The sequence below is a fragment of the Talpa europaea genome (assembly GCF_964194135.1).
Source record: "Talpa europaea genome assembly, chromosome: 1".
Classification (NCBI taxonomy): domain Eukaryota; kingdom Metazoa; phylum Chordata; class Mammalia; order Eulipotyphla; family Talpidae; genus Talpa; species Talpa europaea.
The window spans coordinates 3,926,286-3,951,613 of NC_140073.1; the positions used below are offsets into that span (position 1 = coordinate 3,926,286).

Here is a 25,328-nt window from a genome sequence, read left to right on the forward strand (position 1 = left end):
ACTTCTGACAGGTGAAACTTCCCTGGAAAATGGTCTCCTTCCTTTTCCTGTGCACTGGAGCCTCAAATTATCATTCTCTGTACTGATTATCGATCCATCGAAGTTTTTGTATTTTGGTACTACTTTTGGTGTCTCATTTTTCTGGGAAGGCATTCACGTTAAGTTTTTCTATGCACTCACATACAGTCATTGTATTATCCTTTACACTTTGATATCTGACACTTCTGTGGGGGCACCGGGGCAGGTCACGCGGGACCTGGTGGCCCCAGAAAGGACTCGGGCTCTGTCCTGGGTCCACTGGCAAGTGTGACGGGTTCCTGGGAGCTCTCGGAACATCCAGGATAGAATGGACATGAGGCTCCGCAGAGAGCTGCTGCTGGTCCCAGTTTGGAAGAAAATAGGGAGGATCTTTTTGCCACTCCCAGGGCCCTGGCCTACCTGGAGTATGTAATGGGATGGAGGAAGGTTCTGAAAGGGGGTTGTGTGATGAGATTGATTTGGGGGGAGCTGCTGTCATGCTCAGCCCCAACATGTCTCTCAGGAACTGGGGGGCTGGGAGGCTGCTTTCTCATCCCAAATCTGGAGTGAGTGCTTTAAAGAAGCTGCCTGGAGAGGCAGAGATGAACTCCTGTGGTCATCGCTACAGGAGACTTCCAGAAAGGCCACCAGGCACAGCAGGAGGGTAGCAGGTGGACCTGCCCCCCTAAACAGCTGTCCCCCAGAAAGGAGTCACCTTCTCCCCCAGCAGCAAGGGAGAAAGAAATTTCTACACCCACTTCCTTCCTCAACAGTAGAGGTTCTCAAACTAGAGGGGCAGGAGGGAGGGAGAAGGGGGGCCCCCACACCCCTTCTCCTTGTCAGCAGGGGCTGGAGCGTCTGGGGAAGTGGAAACTATCTCATGCAGTTTAGAGATGTGGCTGCCCCGCCGCACTGGGTGCTTTAAGTGAAGGTAGGAGGTGACTTCAGGTGACGTGTTGGACATGAGGAAAGAAGTCACAGAAAGTCTGACTTCATGTGGGGGACAGAGAAAGTAGCCCCCAGAGGAAATTTACAGGGATGTGGGAGGCAAAACAATCTTACACTCTCCTACGAATCCTGCTGGGCCAGTGGTCATCACCGCAGAGGACTTTGGCAGGAGGTGTGAGGGGAGCAGGTTCCTGTTGTTGAGAGATCTCTTCGGCTGCTGGGGAAAGATAGACAAGAAGGCCAGGGTGCAAAGAGGGGCTGTGGCCCAGAACAGGGATGGGGGCTTGGACAGGGGAGGCAGAGAAAGGGAAGAGGAGGAAAGGTCTGCAGACCGAGCCCGAGCCCCTATGGGGAGGTCAAGAGCGGTCAGGGCCACAGGGCCACGGGGACAGAAGAGACCGGCCAGGAGAAAGAAAAGAATGCAGAGGACTCCAGGGCAAGTGAAGAAAGTGTTCCGGGGGGAGGGAGTGACCGATGGTGACAAGAGCCACTGAGAGGTTAAGGCAAGGTAGAAAAATGTAACAACTAAATGTGGTAACTTACTTGTTCCCTAGGCCCAAGCTTCCTGACTTGGGCTGTTAGAATGTGCCTGGGGTGAGCCACACAGACTCTCTGCACGGATCCCTTGACACAGTGCGAGGAGGGAGACCCAGATAGACTCCATTGGTCTCACTGAGTTTGGAGACAGAGGTAAAAGACAGCTAGTTTGAGGGTAAGAATATCTAAGAGGGGGCCTCCCCGGTGGCGCTAGCGGTTGAGCGCTGGGTTGCGAAGCTGCCCGCGGCCTCTGCGGCGCCGGTTCGATCCCCGGCTGTTCCCCGGCCACCGAGGAGGGTCCCACATGGCGCACAGACCTCTCCTGCCGCCCGCTGCTCCCCTCAGCAGTGTACTTCGGTCCTTCTGCCTGCTCTGCTCCCCGCTCTGGCTCTGGTGAATTCTCTCACCCTCCTGCGCTTCTGACTGTACCTGGTGCTTGTATAAATAAATAAATCTTTAATTAAAAAAAAAAGAATATCTAAGAGGAGGAAGCTCCCTAGGGAAAGAGCTCCAAACCCTGCAGAGAGATCCCCTTGAGTTCTAGCAAGAATGTAAAATTGTAGTTGGTATAGGGGTAAACCTACAAGGCTGCACAAGAACACTTTTCAAGAAAAGAACAGGGGCCTCCCTGGTGGCACAGGAGTTAAAGACAGTGCTATCAAGCTATCACCAGCCACTGCGGCATGAGTTCAATCCCCGGCCAGGGAGCTACCCACATGGCACAGCAGACCTCTCCTGTCTCCCTGCTGCTCCCCTCAGCAGTGTATATCAGTGGATCCGCCTGTTCTGCTCCCTACTCTGTCTCTGGTGAATCCTCTCACCCCCAGCACTTCTGGCCTACGCCCCAGTTCTTGCATGCATGCATAAATAAAACTTTTTTTTAAAAAAGTAAAAAGGATAGAAAGATATATCATGCAGACATTACCCAACATCAAAAGTAAGGAGAGGTCACTTTCAGTCAGTCATCTAGGAAGACTTCTTGGAAGAGGTGACACTTGAGCTGTACTTTAAAGGTTCTTGTAGTTTTGGGACAATGAAATCCAGAAGATCCCATGGGGGCAAAGTCAGAAAGGGGCTGGAGTGCGTAAGAATGGGGCATAAGCAGCGTAAAAGGAGTTCATTATCACACTGGGAGATACGTGGGGTTTGGCAGAAGGTGGCTGTTAGAGAACTATCATAGTCTGGGGAGCAATGAGGTGTTTTCTATCAGTAAGGCAAGGGGCAGTCTCAAGATTAAATTTGAGCTTAGAGATAGATCTGTCCCCATAGTAGAGAAAGAGGCAGCAGCAGAGACTCTGGAAGCACAGCGGCCTGTTGGGATAATTCAGGCAAGAAGCAACAGTGGCGTGGGGGATAGAACAGCACCATTTCCTGCAGGTTTTGGTGCAAGGTGCGGCTCCATTCATTTCATGAGTTACTGTGGGCTTATGGCTCTCCCCGGCTGCATATTGGACCACTTGTGGAGCCCCTCGAACTACCAAAGCGTGGCCCTGCCGGCCAGTCCAGTCAGAACCTCAAGAAAAGCACCCTGCATCCACTCCCAGTGACCCCAGTGTGCAGTGAGGAGCTGTGCCCTCGGCGAAGTTCAGATGCCTGGGATCAGCCACTGGGCTTGTCCGCTGCTGAGGGCAGTGCCCAGAAGTGAGGCTGGCACGAGACAGGTGGTCATCAGAGCTCTGGAAATCTCAACCAAGCCTTCCCACACTCCTGTGTGCTGGGGGAAAGGCGAGGCCCGCTTCATAACAAGGAGGCTCATGGAGGCACTTCCAGCCTGTGCTCAAAGACGCAGGCTGATGGGGTGAGCCCAGATCCTTAACTGGGATGCTCTACTCCCTGGGGGGACCCCAAAGGGAGGCTGGGTCAGAGAAGTGGTGAAGCGGGGCCTTCCGAGAAGGAATGGAGGGCTTGGACCCCCCACCTGAGTTTCAGACGACTCCACACAGCGGGGCAGGGAACCCACAGGCAGGAAGAAAAAAACTCAGGGGGAGGGGAAAGTGAAACCAACCCACACCAGGACGGGGGTGGGGGTGAGTCTGGGGCTGGAAACACTGACAGCCCCCCACCCCAGGAGCCAGGAAGGGGTGGGCCTCAAATAGCACGGGGGGTGGGGGTGGGGGGGTTGCTGCTGAGTCTGCAAGCAGGGCCTATGCCCACTCCCCATTTTCTTTGCTTTCATAGCCCTCCCCACCCCTGGCATTGGGGGTGTGCAGGCTTATTTCCAGTCTACCGAGTCCCCCTCCCCAACTAGAGCGGAAGCCCTGGGGCAGCAAGTCAGTTCCCTGACATCCAGGTCGCCTTCCGTGCCAGGCCGCCAGGCCCAGCGGCCGGGGACACGTGGCTGCATGAAGGCGACAGTTTGCTGCCCTCGTGGGACACTAGCCAGGCGTCCTGGAAGACGACAGCGTCCACTATCTTTTTTCTTTAAACATGGGGTGCACATAAAGGAGCAGTCTGTGCTCCTTGCGGGGTACTCCACGATTACCGGGGCACCGAAAAAATCTCTCTTTACCCTGGACCTTCCCTCCAGCCCATCCGGACCATTCCCGCTCCCCGACGCTGCCCTGACCCCACCTTGTGAGAGGCTTGCCCTTCCTATCTGCGGCGCGGGCACTTCTGTCCACCCAGGCCGAGGCACGTGGCTCGGGGCTGCCCGTGTTGCCCTCACTGAGCGGTCACCCGTCCCTGAGGAAGCACGATCACTGCCCCACTTTCCAGAAAGGAGGCCAAAGCAGATCGCGGGCAAGTCACTTGCCCACAGCCGCAGAGCAAGCAGCAGCAGCAGGCAGGAGGGCTGGGCAGGCACGTTCCGTTTCCACAGCCCCCGCTGTGCAGGGCCCGCTCTGGTCTTGTCTGTTTCCAGGCGGCACCAGGCTCTGTCCACGGGAATGTCCGCCAGGCCGTGTCCCAGGGACGACACCCAGGCAGCTCTGACTCCCCGCCACCTCAAACCACTCCTGAGACAGGACACGTATCTCTGCAAGGGGCGCCACCCAGGCGGGGAACAGTCGGGGGCACAGAGCAGCCACGCTGCCCTTTCAAGCGCCCACCTGATTACACACCTACCCAGAGCACCTGACTTCCCCCAAGGCACCCCACCTCCCCACCAGCCTCCGGGTCTATCTGACTTCCTGCTTTGGCCAAGTGATAGGTGCAGAAATCACACCCTACTCCATTTTTCTCACACACACGCGCACACGCATGCACGCACGCCCACACGCCCACACAGACACGGGGACCTGGCTTCAGAATGAAGCTCACTCACTCTGATGGTGGGAGGCGAGGGTCACACCCCCTATCCCCCCACCCCCCAGTACAAGGGCCAGCTGGGGGAGTCAGAGTCGTCTGTGCTTCTCATCCAGGGCTCTGACCCGGGAGCAGGGGGACAGGGCCCCCTCAGGAGTGCTGCGTGGCCCTCTCACTCCTCCATTAATGGGGTTTCCTACTCAGATCTCACTTAGCAGAGTCTCCCTGGCCTCCGTGTATGATGACGGGGGACCCTCTTCCGGCCTGGGGCTCGGCCCTCCTCCCTCACGCCCTACTGTCCCCGGAGCAGGTATCACCTCAGAAGCGCCGTCATCATGTCTCCCCCCATCAGAAAAACAGTTTGAGAAGCTTCCACTGGCAGGAACAGCGTCTGGGCCGCAGAAGTGCTCGCGGGCGGCGTGCGCTCTACCAGGTGAAGCCGCGCGTTTCTGGGAGGCTCCCTGTGCCCCCCCCCCAAACACCCCCATCCAGGTGAGCATTAGGCTGCCCTCCACCACCATCAGTCGGCTTTGCCTGTCGTCTGCCTGAACCCCTGAATCCACTGGTGTTGACTCCTTTCGCTCAGCGTCTACAAGCTTCACCTGTGATGTCCGCAGAGCTGCGGCCTTTTCTTTCTCGTTGTTGTTCCCTGTCTGGCTTTCCTAGTTTCTCTGCTCTTGGAGCTGGGCCTTGGGGTGGCTCCTCCTGGCACTGTGAGCTTAATGTTGGTGGGCGCTTGCCCTTATCCCCTTGGGAGGAGACCTGGCAGTGGGACAGCTGCCCGTGGGTGTCACTCGTCTAGCAAGAAACTGTCGCCACATCCTCTAAGGCGGCTGCAGCACCTCAGACGCGCGCCAGCAGGTGAGTTCTGGTGTCACCACACCTCTCTGGCACTTAGTGGCACGAGACTAACTCCAGGTTTCTGGCGGGGGCCGTGTGGCCCCCTGCTGAGATGCTCCGGGGTGCTCCTGAGTGAATCCTTAGCGCAGCGGGCGGGCCGCTCCACTTGCAGGAAGGGAAGGCCACACTGTGGCCTGCGGCCTCCGAAGACACACTGGTCTCACGGCGAGGTGGTGTGTGAGATGGTGGGGCCACAAGTTGGAATAAACCTGGACCCTAAAGTCTGCCTTGGAGAAGTGCCGCCCACTGCTCATACACCCCATCATGAGGCCCAGAGGAGCAAGAAATGAACTGGACTTGGAGTTCACCAGTGTGCACAGGGTGCGTGCCCATGTATTACACGGGCCCAGCTATGACTTGGACATGCAGCAGAGCACATGTTCGTTGTGGGGCCCACAACTAAGCTGGGCCCCACCTTACAGGCCGAGAACTGAGACATAGAGAAGCTACAGAACCGGCTCAAGGTGGGGTGAGTGGAAGAGCACTCGGGCCCGCGGCCTGGCTCCGAGCACCCGCCTGCCAGCACTCTGCTAGGCTGAGCCCACAACACCGGGGCCTCCTCAAGCCTTGGCCGGGAGGAAGGCAGGCTGCTCACGGCACCCTGGGCTCTTAGCCTGGCCCGGGGTCACCCAGTCTGCTGCTCTGGGCCCTCAGGTCAGAATCTCACAGCAGCAGCAGGAGCCCAGGGGCCCCTGCCTCTCCCGACCCCTCCTCACACCAGCTCCACCTGCTCTCAGCTCTGTAGACCCGAGGTCCACTCCTCTGGGGCTGCTCCTGGAAAAACCACTCCCCACCCTGGCCCCTGAGTCAGTCACAGCTCTTAAGGTCACAAGTGACGGGAGCCTCACTGGTCTGGGGAGACGTGGTTGACCGGCTCTCACAACAGAAGTCCGGGGAGGACAGGTGTAGGCAAAACGACGTCATCAGAGGTCTGGGCCCCGAGTCCTGGTCTGCTCCGTGCTGCTTCTATCAGCACTGCCCCCCAGGATGGGAAGAGCCTGCTGTGGACCCAGCCCACACTCCACCCCCTTTGCTAGCCCAGAGAGGCCAAGGCCATCCTCACCCAGACTCCAGAGGGTTTTGGGCTGCTGCCAGCGCCACACGAAAGCCAGTGACCTCGTCAAAAACTTTTCCCAAGGGTCCCACCTCAGCCCCAGGGCTCAGCTCCACCTGCAGCATCACTGCAGCCTGAACGTGTGTGGAGCTATGCCCGGCCAGGCTGATGAGCTGATCCTGGCAAGGTCAGCTGTCCACACCAGATTCAGAGAAGAGGTGGTTCCCCAAGAGAAAGTGGCAGGGAGGGGTAATATATCCAGAAGAGCAGCAGGTTAAGAAGCAGACTGGACCCACAAACCCCGGGCCTGTCCACACCTGCCACCCACCTCCTATCCCACAGAAACGTAGGACGCAGTCGGGTAAAAACCCAATGTTCAATCCCCCACCCAAAGTCACTCACCACTCACCCTCTTTCCGGGTTGGGCTTGACCTGGGGCACCCCTCCTCAGTCCTCTGATTCTTCCCCCTCCTGTCCCTCAGGCCCTCCCTCGCTACAAGCCGGCATGTCTACCATCTTAAAAACAAGACTTGGCACCTGCTCAGCCACTGTCCTCAACGCCACGCCAGTCCTGGCGTCCCCTCCTCAGCCTTCACGTCTTACCAAGCTACTGAGGCAGCTCTGGCGAAGCTTCCCTAAGCCTGTGAGGTGTGGTACATTCCACTGCGGCTGCTCCTCCTCCCAGACATTTCTGGGTTTGTGCCAGCAGAGACTCCTGGGAGCCCTGGGCTGGGCGCCTGGTCTCTCTGCCCCTCAGTCCCCTTTGGTGGTCCCCCAGGCCCTCCCCTCTCTCTTCTGGGCTACCCTCGAGGTCCACACACCTGTTTCTAAGTCGTACACTCAAGAGCCAACCCACGTGTCTCTTCAGCTGTCTCACAGGCACCAAATTCATCACAGCAAACATGGGCTCTTCAGGCTAATCCTGCTCTTCCTCCTGTGCCCCTCAGCTGGAAAAGGGCCCCCCACCCCGCCCAAAACACTGCAGAAAGTGGAAGTCCTTAAGGACCCCCTCACTGGAGTCTGCGGGCCCCAAGCGCACCCACTGCCTCCTGCGCAGCCTCGCCCAGCAGCTGCTCCTGCGCGCTGCGGCTCCGCGAGCTGCTCCGAAAAGGAGTGGACAGACGGACGGTCACCGTCCTGCTCACAGTTGGCCTTCGACGCCCTTTCCCACCTCACTCCACTCAGCTGCCATTGCCCCTCCCCACATGCCTCTCCCGGCACCTGGCCTGAGCTCTAGTGTCCCATGGCCAGTCCCCTCCGTCCCTTTGCGGCAGCCAGAGTGGACAGAAGGGCCTCCATCAGCGGTGAGCGGTGACTCAGAGGAGGGCAGGAACCACTCAGGCTCACCCCGCACCGTCAGAAGTGTTGTCCCTCAACAGCCAGGGTCTCCCGCCTCCTCCCCTTAGCATCCCCGGTTTGGCCACCACAGCCCCGCGCCAGCTCCCTGTGGGACAGCAGACGGACATGGGGGAAAGTGACCACAAAGCCCTGGACGGAAGCTGGGACAGGCACTGGCTTTCCCTTTATTATTTTTTTTTTAATAAATTTAAGAACAACTCTACTTCTCTCCTCCCCCCAGGGCAACTAAAACCAACTAAAAGGGGGTGTGGCCTGGGGGGCAGAGGGCGCTAGGAGTCATAGTCCTCTTCATCCTCTGCATCTGGGGCTGAGGGACCAGGGGGTGGTGGGGGCAGAGGCAGAGTCGAGGTGAAAGGCATGAAGGGTGTCGGGGGGCTGCAAGGCAGAAAGCAGGAGAGGAAGATCAGGCCATTCCCAGCAGCCCACTCCTACCCCCTGAGCCCCACCCTACCCTCCACACAGGCCCACCACCCCCTATAGCAACAGGGCCAAGCCCAGAGTCGGTCACACAGGCAAGGTGCAGGCCAAACTACCGCCCTGCCTGGGGGACGGCCCCTGCCCTTTGCCCTCCTCAGTTTCTCCCCCAGGACCCACGTCTGCCAGAGCTAGCAGAACCTAGCGGCCAGGGAGACCTGGGGGGACCACTCAGCCTCAGGGATCTGCTCGCTTCCCAGGGGGTCGATGAGCTGCTTACCTTGGGAAGGGGGCAGGGGCGTGGCTGGCCTGGGGCGGGGCCTGGGGTGTCTCCTCTTCTCCATCGGTGTCCGTGTCCTCAGACTCATCCTGGGGGCAAGGATGACGAGAAAGGCTGAGGAGCATCGCTGGTGAGCCAGACCCCGAGCTCCCCACCCAGAGCCCGATTCCAAAGAAACCAAGACAGACAGGGGTCCCGGGCGAGGCCGCCCTCTCCATACAGGTGGGCAGGGGCAGGACAGAGGGCTGGGGCTCACTCACCTCCTGCTCCGAGTCCGTCCCAGACAGCTTCTTGTCCTTGCCCTTGCTCCCCATGCCGCCATTCTTGCGGGCGCTGCCGCCGGGCTTCCGGCCCCTTCGGGAAGGCACAGTCCATCTGCCCAGAGGTCTCCCCTCAACTTGGCCACCCCCCCGGCCACCCCCAACCCCAGCGGCCTTGGCCTTCCCCACCTGAACACCTGGCCCTGGCTTCCCACCTGCGGGCCCCCTTGTCCCCGTCCATGTGGTTGTCCTCCCCGTCCCCCTGCATGTCAGGCACTGAGGCTACCAGGTCCTTCAAGAAGTCAAACTGTTGTTCCAACTCGATGCACTGCTTCCTGGAAGAGGCGGGGCGGCGGGCTCTCAGGAGGGCTGGATGCCCGGCCCTCAGGCAGGCAGCGAGGGGCTCTGACTGTCAAGCGCTTGGCGCCGGGAAAGCCCCCCCCTTGGCAGGAACACCGAGCCTCCTCCCCGGTTCCGAGCCACCCATCTTGAGGCCTCCCGGGGCCCCCACCACCCGGCCCCCTCCCTCCCCACCAGGACGCAGCTTCCCGGCCAGCGCGAAGGGGGGCGGGGCGAGCAGGGCCCAGGCCGGCCCCTCCGGCCCACTCACAGGTGGGACGTGGTCATGGTCTTGGCGTTCCGGGACTGGGTCACCTGGCACGCCTTCTTCAGAAGCGACTCCAGAAAGAGCTCCAGCGCCCGAGCTGGGGGGGTGTCAAGGAGAACTCGGGGGCGGGGTCCCGGCCCGCGAGGGCCCCCGGAGCCCCACCTGCCCGCCCGCCCCGCGCGCCGCCGGGGATACAGATGATGACAGGCACGGCGGCCGCCACCTTCCCGATCTCCTCGTCCGTCTGCATGATCTTCTTGATCCGCGCCTGGGGAGGCGGCAGAGAGCTCGCCCCGCCGCCCGCGCCCGAAGGGGATGCGGGAACCGGGGGAGCGAAGGGGGCGCCCGGGAGAAGGGGGCGCGGGGCGCGGGCGCGGGGAGCCGCGGAGGGGGGCGGGGCGCCCGTGCCCCCGACCCCGGCCCGGCCCGGCCCGGCCCGGCCCGGCCCGGCCCGGCCTCCCGAGACCCGGGCGCGCCCGCGGGCCGGCCACGTGCTCACCGGCGGGAAGCGCGCGTTGTACTTCTTCTTCTTGCTCGGCATCTCGGGCCTCTCGCCGCGCCGGGCCCGGCGCCGCCGCCCGCAGCCTCCCGGCCCGGGGCCTGCTCGCCGCCGGCCGCCGCGGTTCCCCGGGTCCCGGCGCCGCCCGCCCCCGCCCCCGCCCCCGCCCCGCCGCTCCCGCGGGTCCTAGCGCCGCGGGTCGGGCCGCCGCTCGGCGGGCCCCAGTGCCCTCCCCTCGGAGCGTCCCGGGCGCTGCGCGTCGGCCCCGGACCCGACCGCCGCCCGCCGCCCGCCGCCCGCCCCCACGGCCAGAAGAACGGACGTTGGCCCCGCCCCGGCCCCGCCCCGCCCCGGGGTCAGCCCCGCCCACCGGCCCCGCCCCGCGGCGCTGCGCTCGGGCCCCGCCCCGCGCTGCTCTTGTCTATAAAGTTGTTGTTGCGGCGGCGGCGCTAAGATGGCGGCGGCGGCGGCTGCCGTGGCGGGGGCGGGGCGCGGCGGCGGCGCGGAGCCGCGGCAGGAGCGGGGCCGGGCTCGGGGCTGGACCGGCGCCGAGCGCAGCGAAGGCCGGAGGTGACGGCGGGGCTCGGGAGGGGGCTCGGCCGGCGGGGGCGCAGCGAAGGCCGCGGGCGCTAATGGCGGCGGGCGCGGCGGGCGGAGGCTCGCCCTCCCGCCGGCCCGGGACCGGGTTCGAGTCCGGGCCTCGCCCCTTTGGCCTCGGTGTCCTTGTTTCTGGGCCTCTGGGCCCTGGTTTTGCGTGGACGGGGTGATGCCCGCGGAGGCCTGGCCCCGCAGGCCCGCTTGGGGCTGCTGCTTTGCTTCCCTCCATTAAACCCCGCGCTCGGGATACCTGCTGGGCCCTGGCAGGGCTGGAGACGAGGCTCGGTCGTTGGTCCCTCGCTCCAGTCGTGACCTTGGATAAGTTCCTTTCTCTGAGCCGCAGTTGTCTCCTCTAAGTCAGGGCTGGCGGTAATAACATCAGTCCTTACTCCCATGTAGTCTGTTCCACCCCAGGCGTCTTGTAAAGATGAAGCAACCGAGCCATGGTGGCATTACGTCTTGCCCCAGGCTGCACATTTTAGTGGGGTGCCTGGCACCCGCGAGGGCCCAGCATGCTGTAGATCTGGACTGGCCCTAACTGGGTTCCCTCACCACAGGATGGAGCCCGGTGAGGAGCAGGACGAGGAGGACTCTCCAGGCGGCAGAGAGGATGGCTTCACTGCTGAGCACCTGGCTGCAGAGGCCATGGCCGCTGACATGGACCCCTGGCTGGTGTTTGATGCCCGCACCACACCTGCTACGGAGCTGGATGCCTGGTTGGCCAAGTACCCGCCGTCCCAAGTTACCCGCTATGGGGACCCCAGCTCGCCCAACTCTGAGCCCGTGGGCTGGATTGCAGCATACGGGCAGGGCTACGTCCCCAACTCGGGCGATGTGCAGGGCCTGCAGGCAGCCTGGGAGGCTCTGCAGACCAGTGGGCGGCCCGTCACGCCAGGTACCCTGCGCCAGCTGGCCATCACCCACCAAGTGCTCTCGGGCAAGTGGCTGATGCACCTGGCACCTGGCTTCAAGCTGGACCATGCCTGGGCTGGCATTGCGCGGGCTGTGGTTGAGGGCCGGCTTCAGGTGGCTAAGGTGAGCCCACGGGCCAAGGAAGGTGGGCGCCAGGTCATCTGTGTTTACACAGATGACTTCACGGACCGCTTGGATGTACTGGAGGCGGATGCGGCCATTCGTGCAGCAGGCATTAAGTGCCTGCTCACCTACAAGCCTGACGTCTACACCTACCTGGGCATCTACCGGGCCAACCGCTGGCACCTCTGCCCCACACTGTATGAGAGCCGTTTCCAGCTCGGGGGCAGTGCCCGTGGTTCCCGTGTGCTGGACCGTGCCAACAATGTGGAACTAACCTAGTGAGGGTTCCTGGGGAGACCACCCTCTGTACCTCCTGCTAGGGATTGATCCTCTGGTCTTCCTCCTCCTCGCCCCAAGGAGGCCAAGCCCCCCCAGCTCTAAGGACAAGGTCACTCGGGAACTGCCTGCATCTTTGATCCCCTTGAACTTCTGCCCTCTGTTCAGGGCTGACTCAAAACCCTGCCAGCTGGAGGCTCTGGCTCCCTGATGGCTGAACCCTCAGCATCTCTCTTCATTGCTGCTCCCCTCTGCCAGCGAGGACCACAGGCTGGGTGCTGACACCCAGGAGGAGAGCCTTCCTGGCCACCCCATCCCCTCCTACTACATCCTCCCCTTCTTTTTCTTCCTCCCTCACAGAGAGAAAACTTAGTTCTTCCAGCCTCTCTCCTTGGAGCCTTCACAGTCCAGGGGGCAGAGGCCCTGTAGGCCTGAGCATGCCATTTTGTTGGGAGGGGGTGGGGAGGGCTGCAATTGTGCCCACTCAGCCCCTAGCAGAGAGAGGGCATGCCAGGGCCATGGGCATGGGGCCTGCCACCTCAAAGCCTGCACCGCCTTCCTCCCTTGGCTACCTTGTCGTATGCCTGCTCCTGGCATTCCAATAAAGCCCAGCTTGGGTCTGTGTCTTGAGTGTTTTGTAAAATACCATGTTGGTGGCTACTTGCTTTGGTTGTGGAGAGAGACAGGCCAGGAGAGACTGCCTCTCTGCCTGGGCGGGAGCTCTGTCACTGCACCCAGTGATAAGTCACATCTCAGTCCCAAGGCTGGGAGCCTCTGAAAGCCTCTGCAAAGCTACCTCCACTTTCCTACATCCCAAGAATCAGAATCAGCTTGTAAGTGATTTCCCATACACCCAGGGGATTGGCCCAGCCCCATCGGAGGGGCCGCTGTAGTCCACAGCATGTAGCTGTGCCTGTCAGGAAAGGCGCCCTCTTGGTCCTGGCGGTTCTGGGCCAGGAGTGTGGTCTGGTGAGCAGAGGATGGGCTGGGTTCCAGCAGTCTAGGGTGGGTATCCTTGTGCAGCGAGCAGCCTTCATGACCCTGCGTGGCCTTGGAAGCCCCGTTATCCTCGCCTCTCCTGCCACCTGACCCCACGGGGGCCACCCTGTACTTGGCAGAGCACTTCCAAGACACTGTTCCGGCGGCCAGTAGCGTGGAGATGGCCGTTCTGTGGTCAAGGGGATTCCTTCGGGGTCACTCAGTGAGTCAGGCAGAGCCAGGACTTGCACCCCGGTCCCTGCCACCACCCGTGGCCTGTTCGCTCAGGATCTTGCTGAGCCATCCACTCGTTCTGCTGAGACCACTGCAGCCTCTGGGTACCTGACTTGGCTCCCCAACCCTGGGCCTGGCCTTGGTGGGAGGCCAGGGTGTCTGGCAGGGAGCCCTTTGGGACACTGCTCTCGTGCCGTGCGTGAGCTGACTAAGCCTCCAGCCACCTCACCAAATTGGAATTTGGAGCAGGAGAGCGGAGATGCCGCTGGGCTGACTGGGTGGAAGTGGGTGAGTCATGGGGTGCTGGCTCAGCCCCCTCCCCACTCCCAACCCTCCCCAGGGCTGAGTCCCCCTCAGCCCAGCCCTGGGAAGTCCCTGTAACAGACTGGTCCCAGGATTGAAGCCGGGTGCCTTGCCGCCCTCAGACCATCACTACTTTGCTCTTGACCAAAGTGGGCCAAGGCTTGGGGGGGACTCTGGACAGGTCCTCATGGTGCCCCAATGATGTCCAAATGGTGTCCACACCACCTGGTTCTCAATAACTAAGCATTTCACAGACATTCGTCTCCGTGGCTCATTCCTTTCTCTCAAACCATGACAACCTGTCTCCTTCCCCTCCTGCCTCTTGTCCCCCCACATCCCTTTCCCTGAACCCCTTTCCTCAAAGCCCTGCCATAGCCCCCCCACACACACACAGTCTGCCACAGTCTACTCTCCTGAACCGGCCCCAGCTAGGCCCCTTCCCCCCGCCCCCACCAGCAGCCCCAGCTTCCCTCTGGCACCCCTTTCTGCCCATGTTCACCCCACTGGAGCCCACTCAGCCTTTCACCCCCTGGGCTGCAGCCCTGAGCCTCAGCCTGTTCTGCTCCAACACCTGCCTGGCCACCGGGTCAGGAGGTTACCTGGGGTCCCTTGGCTGACATCCATCTCCTGCTGGCCCCTGAGCCGCATGCCCGACTGCACTCGGGGATGGCAGGACGGCGTCTGAATCTCAGCGCTCTCCGCAGAGCCAGCGCTGTGGGGCCAGATGGAAGAACAAGCCAGTGACTCAAACCCAACCCGCACCAGTCCCTCCAGCGCACCTCCCCCCTGCCCCCTGCCCCCAGTTCCAGAACCCCGAGCTGCCTGGCGTTTCCCTGCACACAGGCTGGCCTTTCTCCCTTCCACGCTCCTGGCAGGGCCAGGAGAGACTGCTGTCCTCAGCTCGGGGGCCTGACCCTCGCCTGCTGTCCTGGCTGACTCCATGTCTCACATCCACCTGCGCAGGTTTCATCCTCAGAGCTTCTCCTGCTCCAACTGCACCCCAGGCTCCCACAGCACCGCCACCCCTGTGACCTCAAGGACAGCAGCTGTGCTGTATCCCCCAGCGTGTTCTCAGCGCCCAGCACAGGACCTGACCTGGTGCCGGACAGGTCGCGTTCTGTCTCTGGGCCTCAGTTTCCTCATTCTTTCCCTAACAAGAGCCAGGCATGGTGTTAAGTGTTTCGCTGCGTTATCTTCTCTAAACCTTGCCTCTCTGTTACTCCTTTCACTTCGGAGAAGAGGGAACGAGACCCAGAGAAACCAAGCGGTGGTTCACAGTTACCACACGGCGCACGGCAGAGCCGGGATAGCAGCCCGGGCCTTCCAACTCTAGCTCACACGAGACGGCTTGAGGCCCCTCTAGGAAAGTGCTGGTGGGGCCGGGGGCGCTGCAAGGATGAAAGAGCTGCAGGACTTGGGATCTGACTTGAGCACACAGGTTGGGGCCTCAGAACCACCTGGGAGAGAGGTGGGCCAGGACTAGGGTTCCCAATTTACAGATGAAGAAACTGAGACTCAGAGAGTCCAGCAACTAAGCTGACCCAGACCAGAGGGAGCTCCCTAGTCTATGGGGGGGGGACGGAGACTACTCCTCTGCCAGGTCAAGGGCTCCCCAAAACCCCACCTTGGGCCGGCAGGGGAGTCTGCCCCCTTGGGCCTGTCCATTCCCACACAGGAGTGAGGGAGCAGCACTGGCCCGGGATGGGCTGGGTCACTTTGGTCAGGCCTCTGTGCTCTGCTCCCTTTGATAAAACCACTGGAAGGATGGATGAGCACAGGGCAGAGAAGCCCCACCCCACCTTCCCCCTGACACACAGGGTGAGCCCCCAGCCCCAGGCAGGAAACGCGAGAGGGGCTGACCAGGGAGCCAGGAGCAGCTCTGACCTATCCCCATCCCAGCCGGGACCAGGGGCTGAATCAGGGAGGACAGGAAACAGTTGAGCTAGGAGAAAACTTCAGCAGCCCTTTGGCAGGCTTGGGGGATTTTCCCAGCAGGGCAACTGCACCCCAGTCCCGCCTGCTGGGAGGGGCCCTGGCGGGGACCAGGCTTGGGTCACACAGCTGATTCATCCAGGGAGGGAAACTCCCCACTTTTCGGATGCACCTCCCCCAAATGCTGAGAGGTAACCTAAGGGCACCGGACCCAGAAATCCACCAAACCATCTTTTCTGGATTACTGGCCTCCGGGATGAGGTGGGGGTGGGGGTGCATGCAAACCCCCAGGCTGGACAGAGTCAGAAGGGGCAGTTTCCTGGGGAATAAAACCAGAGACTGGAGCCAAAGTGAAGGCCAGACAAGGGGCATCTCCGGCTTCCTCCCTCACCCAGTTTCTACCTGAGCAAACTGAGGCTCAGATGGCAACGACAGAGGCCCGCATCCCTGCTCTGCGCTGGGCGGGCCTGGCGTCCCTGGCGTCCCCCCTGGAGTGCGGGGATAAGCTCCTGGACTCCCAGGGCTGAGCAGAGAGAATGGGGCCCTGCATGTGCTGCTCCCTGTTCACACGTGCCTGTGATCAAGGCGAGTGTATAAATCAGGCACAGTAAGAAATTTGCAACAAAACCTTACAGTGAAATATAACACATGACAACATGCTGCAGTAAAAGGTGGGTGAGTGTGGCCTCTCTTTCTCGCTCTCAGAAAATCTGCATGAATTATTTCCAGGCCAAGGGGGATCCCGGGGACCCTCGGATCAAGGAGGGTATGTGTGTTCTCCGCTGGGTCCTCAGGGTGCTCAGGAGAAGGGAGCAGCAGCACAGAGGTTAAGTACCCCGGCCACGGCCAGAGATCTCCCCCAGTGGCCTGTCCCTGGGCAGCTCTGGCCCCTGGAGACCAGGGGTGAAGTCCGAACCAATGGCCTTGGTGGCGGGGGATCTTTCGCCCTCAAGTTCCACTTCTACCCTGGAAGATACACACAAGTCGCCCAGCTCCTCCTCCTCTCTGGCGTAAAGGGACAGGCTGTTCCCTGTCCGGGAGTCGGCTGAGCCCCACAGGGGCCAGGAGAGGGCAGCGGAGCCTTCCTGCCAAGACCTTCCTCTGGAGGGCTTGGCCTCCACTCCAAGACCCAATCCTTTCCCCCCAGTCAGAGATCCTTTCCCTGCCTGCCAACTCCCCCCTTGAGACACCACACATATACACACATACACGCACACGCACGCACACATGTGAGCATCTGAGTGTCCCGCTCCTGCCCTCGGGGAGCCCCGGGGGCCCTGCACCCCCTAACCAGGGCGGAAGCCTCAGGTGTTGGAGGGCAGCTGAGAGTCTTAGCTCCGTGGGGTGTGGCCAGGGGCCCCACGCTGGCAAGCTGTGTCCCATCTGGCTCCCACTCACAGGCTGCATGACTCACCCCCTCGCCCCCCCATGACTCAGTTTACACCGGTGCCTGGAGGTCCTCCCAGGGAGGGTGGGGCAATTTATTGGTCCAGCCCAGGCCCGCCAGCCTTTAATCCCAGGACCAGCGTTTCCTCCCCCTCCTGCCCCTCCCCCCACGGGAGCAGCACCCAGAAGATGGGGGTTGGGGCTGGGGGGGTAGACGGAAGCCTCAGGTCTGGGGGGATGGGAAGAGCCCAAGAACTGGGTAACAAGCCCCAACTACCCTGGTCCTGGGTCTGCAGGAAGCAGAAGCTGCTCCAAGAAATTTAGGGGGCCAGCGGTGCTGACCCGGCAGCACCACCATACCCTCCATAGGAGAAAACCATCCCCTGGGCCCAGGACAACTAGAACTTCCCATGGGGGACTTCAGCCCCCTCCTGCCCAGGCTTCAGCCTCTGTAAACTTGCAACAGGGTGGTCCCCAGGAAAGGGGGAGGTTCCCTGCCCCACCCAAGGGAGGGTGGAGCTGAGCAGGGAGAGGAGAAGCTGCAGAAGAGACTGAGGAAAGAAGCAGGATGGAGCCAGGAGACCTGGAGGAGGCGCATGGGGCCTAGAGACATGTGAAGAAACTGCGCTTGTCTTTTGGTCGTGGATGGGGTGACACAGATGTGAGTGAGACCCGTGGGGAGGTGACAATGGCAGCTTTTATCTTGATGTTGATTTTGCTCTTTTCCTTCTGGGCTTGTCTGATTGTTTCTGACCCTTTGCTGTGGGTCCCCACTGGAAGGTGCTTTAGACTTGTGGCAGGCTTTGGGGCCTTGCTCTGGGCCGATCCCATATGGATGGAGTTTTACCCACGAGGGGACGGGTAACTCTGGATGCTTCATTTAGAAACTGGACTCTTTGCCTTACCTGTATTGTTTCCTAGTTTTATTAAAGATCCTTCCCATTAAAGTCTCCTATGTTTTGTGTTGATGCGGCGGATGGCAGAACCCATTTAGAATGGGCAGGTTTGCGGGGCTTGGGCTGCCCCTCTCCCTGCCCTATAACAAACTGAGCACAGTTACTTTCCTGGGCGGGGGTTCCTCTTGTCCCCCTCTCCCCCCCACCCCCCACCCCCGCCAAAGTCAAGCTCCTCTGCCTGGCATTAGGGCCCTGGCTGGAGCTGTGCTCAGCCCCTCCTCCCTGACCTTATACTCCCCTGCCAGCAAGTTGCTCCTGGCCCACCCTTGCCCCAGGGGGAACGACACCTTCCTGAGAACTGCTGGAGCCCCTGTCCCCTGCACCTCCCCCATCTGGGCTGACTTCTCTGGGCTGTAAGTGCCTGGGGGGCAGGGACCAAGTCTGTCAGCCCAGCCTCCCAAACAGGGGGACCCATTCAACTGGTGACTCCCTAAATTCAGAGAACGGAGAGGAGCTGGGGCCATGGGGCCCTGGGGTCGTCCAACGCCACGGGGAACTGTGGCCACCGCACACAGGGGTGAGCCTCACGGACATACAAGCCAGAAGCCAGACACCGGTGTGACTCAGGGCACTGTGGGACTGGAGACGAGACAAGATGGACCTCTGCAAGAGAGAAGGGGTTTCCTGGGGAGACGGGACAGACCCACGAGGACGGGGTGGGGGGGTAGTTTGCTGCATCTTGGTCCCGCACGAGCAGGTGGCACTGCCAGCGGCGCTTTCAGCAGGGTGCATGCCACAGAATCGCAAATAGGTCTCCACGGACCAGGCTTATACAATGAGGCAGATCTCTATAGACTCGCTGGGAGGATTCTCAAGACACCAGAAAACCAAAAGAGCAACATAGCAGGATGTGGCGCTGGCTACCTTCTCCAGTAAGAAAAAATTCTTCAAGAAACTGGTTCTAAGAGAGGGGGAGTTTTTCCTTGTATCCCCTTGGGAAGCTCCTGGATTTGGGACTGTGGAAGGGTGTTACTGTTAGGGGGAGAGGATGTCCTGAGATAATCCCATACAGGCTTTGTGGACCCCACCCCCACTCCAGACTAAAGCCATCAAGACTTTGGGAAAGACAAATCCCGTCAGTCACCACCAAAGGGAGGGTGGCTGGGACCTGAGGGTGGAGTTGGGCAGCCAGGTTGGATATAAAAACCAAACACGTGGGCCTTGGTCTCTCTCTGGCTCGCGATCGCTCGCCTCCTGGCTTCACCGCTCCTGGCTGGCGGCGAACTCTGAGAGCGCCATTTTGGGATTCCTGATCCACGGATCGGGTAGGACGCATTTAAAACTTTGTCTCCCACTTTTCTCCCAGAGCTGTACATTTCCTCCTTTCCCCTTCCCTTGTAAATAAACCTTTTATGAACCTCTCGCGTGTGCCTGCGGTAGAGCATGGATAAGTCCTTTTAAGCGCGCGGGTGAGGACCCACAGTCAGGCACCCCGTTTTGTATCGGGGTTGCTCTACATTACCTTGTCAAAAAAGAAATGCAAAGTAAAAATATAAGGTAAAGTAAAAATAAAAATTGTGTTTTAAATCATCACACACATTTATTACATCTACATCTACACCAGGCTAAAAAAAATAAAAGCAGCACCTGCCAATGCTGTGGGGCGCTATTGCTTGAAGGCTTCGAAGCCAAGGGGGGAGTCATGAAAGTCCTCCTGAGGAAGAGGGCTTGGCCTCCACTGGGGGCTGTACGGTGAGAGTCACTTTGCCAAGTGAGGGGCTCCAGGTCCTCCACCAAGCCCCCCATTCAATGTGCAATGATCACGGGTGTGAGCGTCCCGCCCCCACCCATGCCCACTTCTCAGGTTCGCTTACGGGGCAATTCAGCGTCAGGATTTTCAAAATCCCTCAAGCTGCTGGGTGGGAAATGGAGAGGTGGGAGCTGAGCGCCGGCTGCACAGAGCGTCCAGGAGAGAGAGGGTGGGGTCAGGACCAGGGAAAGGAAAGTTTGTTGAAGTCAACTAAATGTCACCTGCAATACTGGGCAGCCAGAACTCCCACCAGTGCCGGTGGGATGCAAAACAGAAGAACCGCTTTGAAAACTGTTGGAGGGAGTCAAACCTAAGCTTCCATGCTTAGGTTGTTCCATGTTCCCTGGGACCCGGCCACCCCCAGGCACACACTCAAGCAACAGGACTGTGCTCAGTCACCAAAGGACAGACCAAGAACACTCACAGCAAACCGTCTTATTCCCAATAGCCCCAAACTCCAAGAGCCCCCCCCCCCACTAGCCTCAGCAGGAGACTGGAGAGGGCAACTGTGGAACATTCCTGCAATGGCTCTTTTTTTTTTTTTTTAAGATGTATTTATGCATACAAGAGCTGGGGTACAGGCCAGAGGTGCGGGGGCGGGGGCGGAGGCGGAGGGTGGGTGAGAGGATTCACCAGAGACAGAATGGGGAGCGGAACAGGCAGATTGACTGAAATACACTGCTGAGGGGAGCAGCGGGTGTGTCAGGAGAGGTCTGCTGCGTCATGTGGGTTGCTCCCTGGCCAGGGATCGAACTCGTGCTGCAGAGGCAGACAGCGTCATAGGTTGCATCTTAACCCCTCGTGGCACCAGGGAGGCTCCTGCGATGGCTATATCTGTGCTACCGAGACCAAGGCACTGTTTCGCGAACAGGCAAATCCCCGGACATGTTAAATAAAAGAGCCAGACCAAAAGGGTAAATGCTGTGTATTTCCATCCATATGAACTCCAGGAACAGGCTAGAGTGAAGCTATGGCAGCAGAAGTCCAGACAGTGGGTTAGTGCCTGGGAGGGGCACAAGGAAACTTTCTAACCTCCAACTTGGCAAAAATTCTTAGCTCTGACACTGGAAGCACAACCAACAAAAGAAGAATAGACAAACTGGACTTGATAACAATTTTAAAAATCTTTGTGCATGCCAGGACATCATGAGGATGAGAAAAGATAGCCTACAGGATGGGAGACGTTTTGTCTGCAAATCATGGGCCTCCCTGGTGGCCCAGGGATTAAAGTCTCAGCACTGATGGCCAGCCACTGAGGCCTGAGTTCGATCCCCGGCCAGGGAGTTAACCCACATGGTGCAGCAGACCTCTCCTTTCTCCCCTTTCTCTCACCCCTCCCAAGCCTCCTGTACCCCAGTTCTTGTATAAATAACTAAAATCTTTTTTTAAAAAAACAACACCACAATATTATATTAAAAAATTTTTGATGGCCTCCCCGGTGGCGCAGCGGTTAAGCACTGGGTTGCAAAGCTGCCTGCGGCCTCTGCAGCGCCGGTTCGATCCCCGGCTACTCCCCGGCCACCGGAGGAGGGTCCCACATGGCGCGCAGACCTCTCCTGCCGCCCGCTGCTCCCCTCAGCAGTGTACTTCGGTCCTTCTGCCTGCTCTGCTCCCCGCTCTGGCTCTGGTGAATTCTCTCACCCTCCCGCACTTCTGACTGTACCCAGTGCATGTATAAACAAAACAAACAAACAAACAAATAAATAAATAAAACATGCCTCTATTAAAAAAAAAGAGCTAAAAAAAAAAAAAAAAAAAGAAGCGCGGGAGGGTGAGAGAATTCACCAGAGCGGGGAGCAAAGCAGGCAGAAGGACCGAAGTCCACTGCTGAAGGGAGCAGCGGGCGGCAGGAGAGGTCTGCGCGCCATGTGGGACCCTCGCCTGGTGGCCGGGGAGCAGCCGGGGATCGAACCGGCGCTGCAGAGGCTGCGGGCAGCTTCGCAACCCAGCGCTCAACCGCTGCGCCCCCGGGGAGGCCCCCACACTTCTGACTGTACCCAGTGCTTGTATAAATAAATAAATAAATCTTTAAAAAAAATTTTTTTTGAAACCAGAGAGGTAGTGGTTGTGTTAGGGGGAAAGGACGTCCTGAGCTAATCCCATACAGGCTTTGTGGACCCCACCCCAACTCCAGACTAAAGCCATCAGGACATTGGGAAAGACAAATCCCATCACCACCAAAGGGAGGGTGGCTGGGACCCGAGGGTGGAGTTGGGCAGCCAGGTTGGGTATAAAAACCAAACACGTGGGCCTTGGGGGTCTGGCTGTCGCTCTCCTCCTGGCTTCATGGCTCCTGGCCCTCGGCCAGCTCTCAGAGCGCCATTTGGGATTCCAGATCGGCGGATCGGGTAGGACGCATTTAAAACTTTGTCTCCCACTTTTCTCCCTGAGCTGTACATTTCCTCATTACCCCTTCCCTTGTAAATAAACCTTTTATTAACCTTTCGCGTGTGCCTGCAGTGGAGTATTAGTAAGTCCTTTTAAGCGGGCGGGTGAGGACCCCCAGTCAGGCACCCCGTTTCGTATCGTATCGGGGCTGCCCTATAACAGTTGCACAACCTTGTGAATGCACAAGTTTCCATTGAAGGATACGCTTGAAAAGGCTAATTGCATGTCTTGCATATTTCATTTCAATTGCAAAAACAGACCCCCACTGAAAAAGTGAATGGAAACTGAAAAACATAAACAGTACCTCCAAAGTTCTGGGGGCACATAATTTCTACTGGATGTGAAGCACACTCATTCAGCCTTTTAACCTCACTGCAGCCCCAAAAGGGAGGGGGGATTCTCTGGGGCTCAGAGAGGGAGAGTGACAGCACCAGGCTCACACAGGTGCCAAGGGAGAGTGCCAGGGTCTCTCAGACCTCCCCTGCCCTCAGGCTCCCACGTCTACTGGGCCCCATGGGGTTGTCTCCTGGCCTCCCTGGGAGCTGGTGAGGTCAGGGGCCAGGAATGTTTCTGCAGCCACTAGGCGGGAGTTAGTGACAGAGGAGCTTGGAATGTGCTGCCTCTGAAAGGACCTCCTTGTGGTTCCACCGACAGTTAGAGCAGGAAGGGACTTTCAGGGTCAAGTCATCACACACACACACACACACACACAGAGACTGAGACCTGAGCCCGTGTTCAGCTGCTATGTGGAGCTGCTCAGTGGGCGGGGGGGGGGGGGCACGGTGATGTTCCTGGAATAAGGCTATGACTGACTTGTGTCAGGTCTTGCATGGGCCACCACCTGGCCACCTGTGCCACCCTGACCTGTCCAGCCTGAGCTCAGCCAAGGAGTTCAGGTATCAGTGCGTGTGCATGCGTGTGTGCACACATCTTAAGGGGAGGGGTCTCTGCATGTGATCAGAGTCCCAAGGGTCCCCACCTTCAGGGCTTTTCATTAACATGCATTTTTTTTAGATTTATTTATTTATGCACACAAGAGCTGGGGTACAGGCCAGAGATCCAGAGATCCGGGGGATGAGAGGACTCACCAGCGACAGAGTGGGGAACAGAACAGGCAGACTGACGGAAATACACTGCTGAGGGGAGCAGCGGGCAAGACAGGAGAGGTCTGCTGCGCCATGTGGGTAGCTCCCTGGCCGGGGGGATCCAACTCATGCTACAGAGGCTGCGGACAGCTTCATAGTGCGGTGCTTAACCCCTTGCGCCACCGGGGAGGCCCCCTGCATCTTTCTTTTTGCCATTTGTCACAAGCTAGCTCCGTGCAGCACTGAAGATGGACATTGTTTTAGTTCTGTTCTCCAACTACCTGACATGTCCTTACTAGCGTGTCTCCACATCACAGCCGGAAACGGGCTCCGAGAGACCGTGAGGCTCCCTGGGTCCCAGAGCTGGTGAGCAACCCCACAGGAATTCAAACCCAGAACCTGGGGTGGGCTGGCTGCAGCAGTTTTCCATGGCCACATCAACCACTGCCTCGCGCAATCTCTCTCTCTCTCCCCCTCCCTCTCTCTCTCCCTTCCTCCTCTCTCTCTCTCTCTCTCTCTCTCTCCTCTCTCTCTCTCTCTCTCTCACACACACACACACACACACCCCTTTATTTCTCAGCTTAGTAAACTACTATGGTTTCTTTTTCAGTTTCAGAGACGCACAAGCATGGAGTGGAGCAACGGTGAGGGAGAGGCACCGGGCTGGTCACCACCTTCTAAGCGCACAGCACTTTACAGCTTACAAAGCACTTTCACATTTGTGATCTCATTTGATCCTATAATAGCCCCATGAGGTCAGCAGGAGGCCCAATTATTCCCATAGGGACCGGGACCCAGAAGGACGGTGACTTGTCCAGGGTCACAGAGACCCAGTGGTAGCTCTGGGGCTGGAAACCCAGGGCCCAGCTGGTCTCCTGACCCTCAGTCCTGAGTGTTCCCACAGAGCCCTGCCTGGCCTCTGTCCCCAAAGAAGGCAGCCCAGGCCCCGCCTCCCTGAACCTTCCTGTCCTGAGGACTAAACCGAGTTCCTCAAATGGTATCCAAGGAAAGCAGGGAGCTCATGCAGCTCTTGCTGGCAATGCAGCCTCTCTCTGGCTTCAGTTCCCTCATCTGCAGAAGAGGGGGAGCAGACGCGCGCTGGTGGTCCTCTCACTGACGTTTTGCCCTTTGCCCGTGTGTTAAGGTATCCCTGAAGGTTTTGAGAAAGAAATCTCGCCTGGCCCTGACCCGGCAGCAAGCTTCAGCCACTGGGGTAGCGATGTCACGCTATTCATTTCAACCTCTCTGGGCCTCAGTTTCCCCACCTGTAAAATGAGGATGAAGACGGTGCCTCCCCCAGGGTGTGGCCTTTGGCTGTGGATGTTTGGCCATGGTGTCACATTTACACAGGCCGTTGACACAGACCTGTCTCCAGGCCAGGCTGGTGACCTCACGGCCTGGGAAGGGTCCTCACGGTATTTAAAGAGGAAGGCTTCGTCAAAGGACAGGAGAGCTGCGTGCCCTTCTGCCTCTTGCTGCTTACAGGGACTCAGAACCAAGACTTGCTCTAGCTCCTGAAATTATCCTGTGAGTGGCACAATTATATTGCATTGTTTTGTGGGTAGTTCAAAGCATTACCTTGCTCGCTGTCAGCATTTAAAACATGCCATTATTTTTGTGACCCTGGTTTGTCATTTGTTCACGTTTTAGCGTCCGTGGACGGCAGCGGACGGGCCCCCCGCCACGGCCGTCAAGCCTGGGATGATGTTCTTCGCACGGCTCCTGGCACGAAATAATCGCCCCTAAAAACCGTCATGGTCGTCGTCGTCACATTCATCACCCCGCACGGTTCCCAGACCCTTTCACATTCCTCACGTCCATCTCCCACGCGTGGCACTAGCACTGCGAGCATTTCGTCCCCCGTTGGCGATGCAGAAGCGGGGCGCGGGCGGGCGGCGGGCTCACCTGGCGCGCGGGGCGGGGCGGCGCGGGGCGGGCGGGGCGGGAACCCGCGGGGAATCCTCCGCTGCGCCCGGGCGCGCCGGGGCCATTGCACCATGTATGGGCAGCTGCGTCAGAGGGGGCCGGCCCGCCGGGGCGGCTGGGGGACGCCAAGTCCCCCCCTTTCCCCACGGAGAGGCGTCTCGACAGGAGGAGGGGTCGAAAAGTTCGGGGTGAGCTGGTGAAGGCGGCGCGGCCGGAGAGGTGGAGCCCGAGGTGCCCGCCCCCCGCTCCCCGTCAGAGTGGTTCAGCCCGAGGTTTCATTCATAAAAAGAAAGACTCGGCGGGGAGCGGGTGAGTCAGAACCCAGGCCGCCGACGCGGACCCCACGAGCAGCCAGCTCAGGGC

The 25,328-nt window shown here is 59.6% G+C and overlaps 2 protein-coding genes across 4 annotated transcripts; one reads left to right on the forward strand and one right to left on the reverse strand.

The window, feature by feature from the left end:
- Window positions 1–8,209: 8,209 nt before the first annotated feature.
- DRAP1 (DR1 associated protein 1) lies at window positions 8,210–10,161 on the reverse strand (the record flags this gene model as incomplete). Of its 2 annotated transcripts, none has more annotated exons than XM_084229415.1 (7): window positions 8,210–8,434; window positions 8,754–8,842; window positions 9,014–9,107; window positions 9,229–9,348; window positions 9,624–9,717; window positions 9,816–9,888; window positions 10,120–10,161. In XM_084229415.1, the coding sequence occupies 7 exons, from the start codon at window positions 10,159–10,161 to the stop codon at window positions 8,329–8,331; spliced, it is 618 nt and encodes a 205-aa protein (XP_084085541.1). In that variant the 3' UTR covers window positions 8,210–8,328. The 2 variants fall into 2 exon arrangements, with proteins under 2 accessions (XP_084085541.1, XP_084085540.1); XM_084229414.1 differs by having other exon boundaries at window positions 9,014–9,128.
- Window positions 10,162–10,573: 412 nt separating this feature from the next.
- LOC311181119 (UPF0696 protein C11orf68 homolog) lies at window positions 10,574–12,546 on the forward strand (the record flags this gene model as incomplete). Of its 2 annotated transcripts, none has more annotated exons than XM_084249362.1 (2): window positions 10,574–10,689; window positions 11,274–12,546. In XM_084249362.1, the coding sequence occupies 2 exons, from the start codon at window positions 10,574–10,576 to the stop codon at window positions 12,028–12,030; spliced, it is 873 nt and encodes a 290-aa protein (XP_084105488.1). The 2 variants fall into 2 exon arrangements, with proteins under 2 accessions (XP_084105488.1, XP_084105489.1); XM_084249363.1 differs by having other exon boundaries at window positions 11,260–11,665.
- Window positions 12,547–25,328: the final 12,782 nt, after the last annotated feature.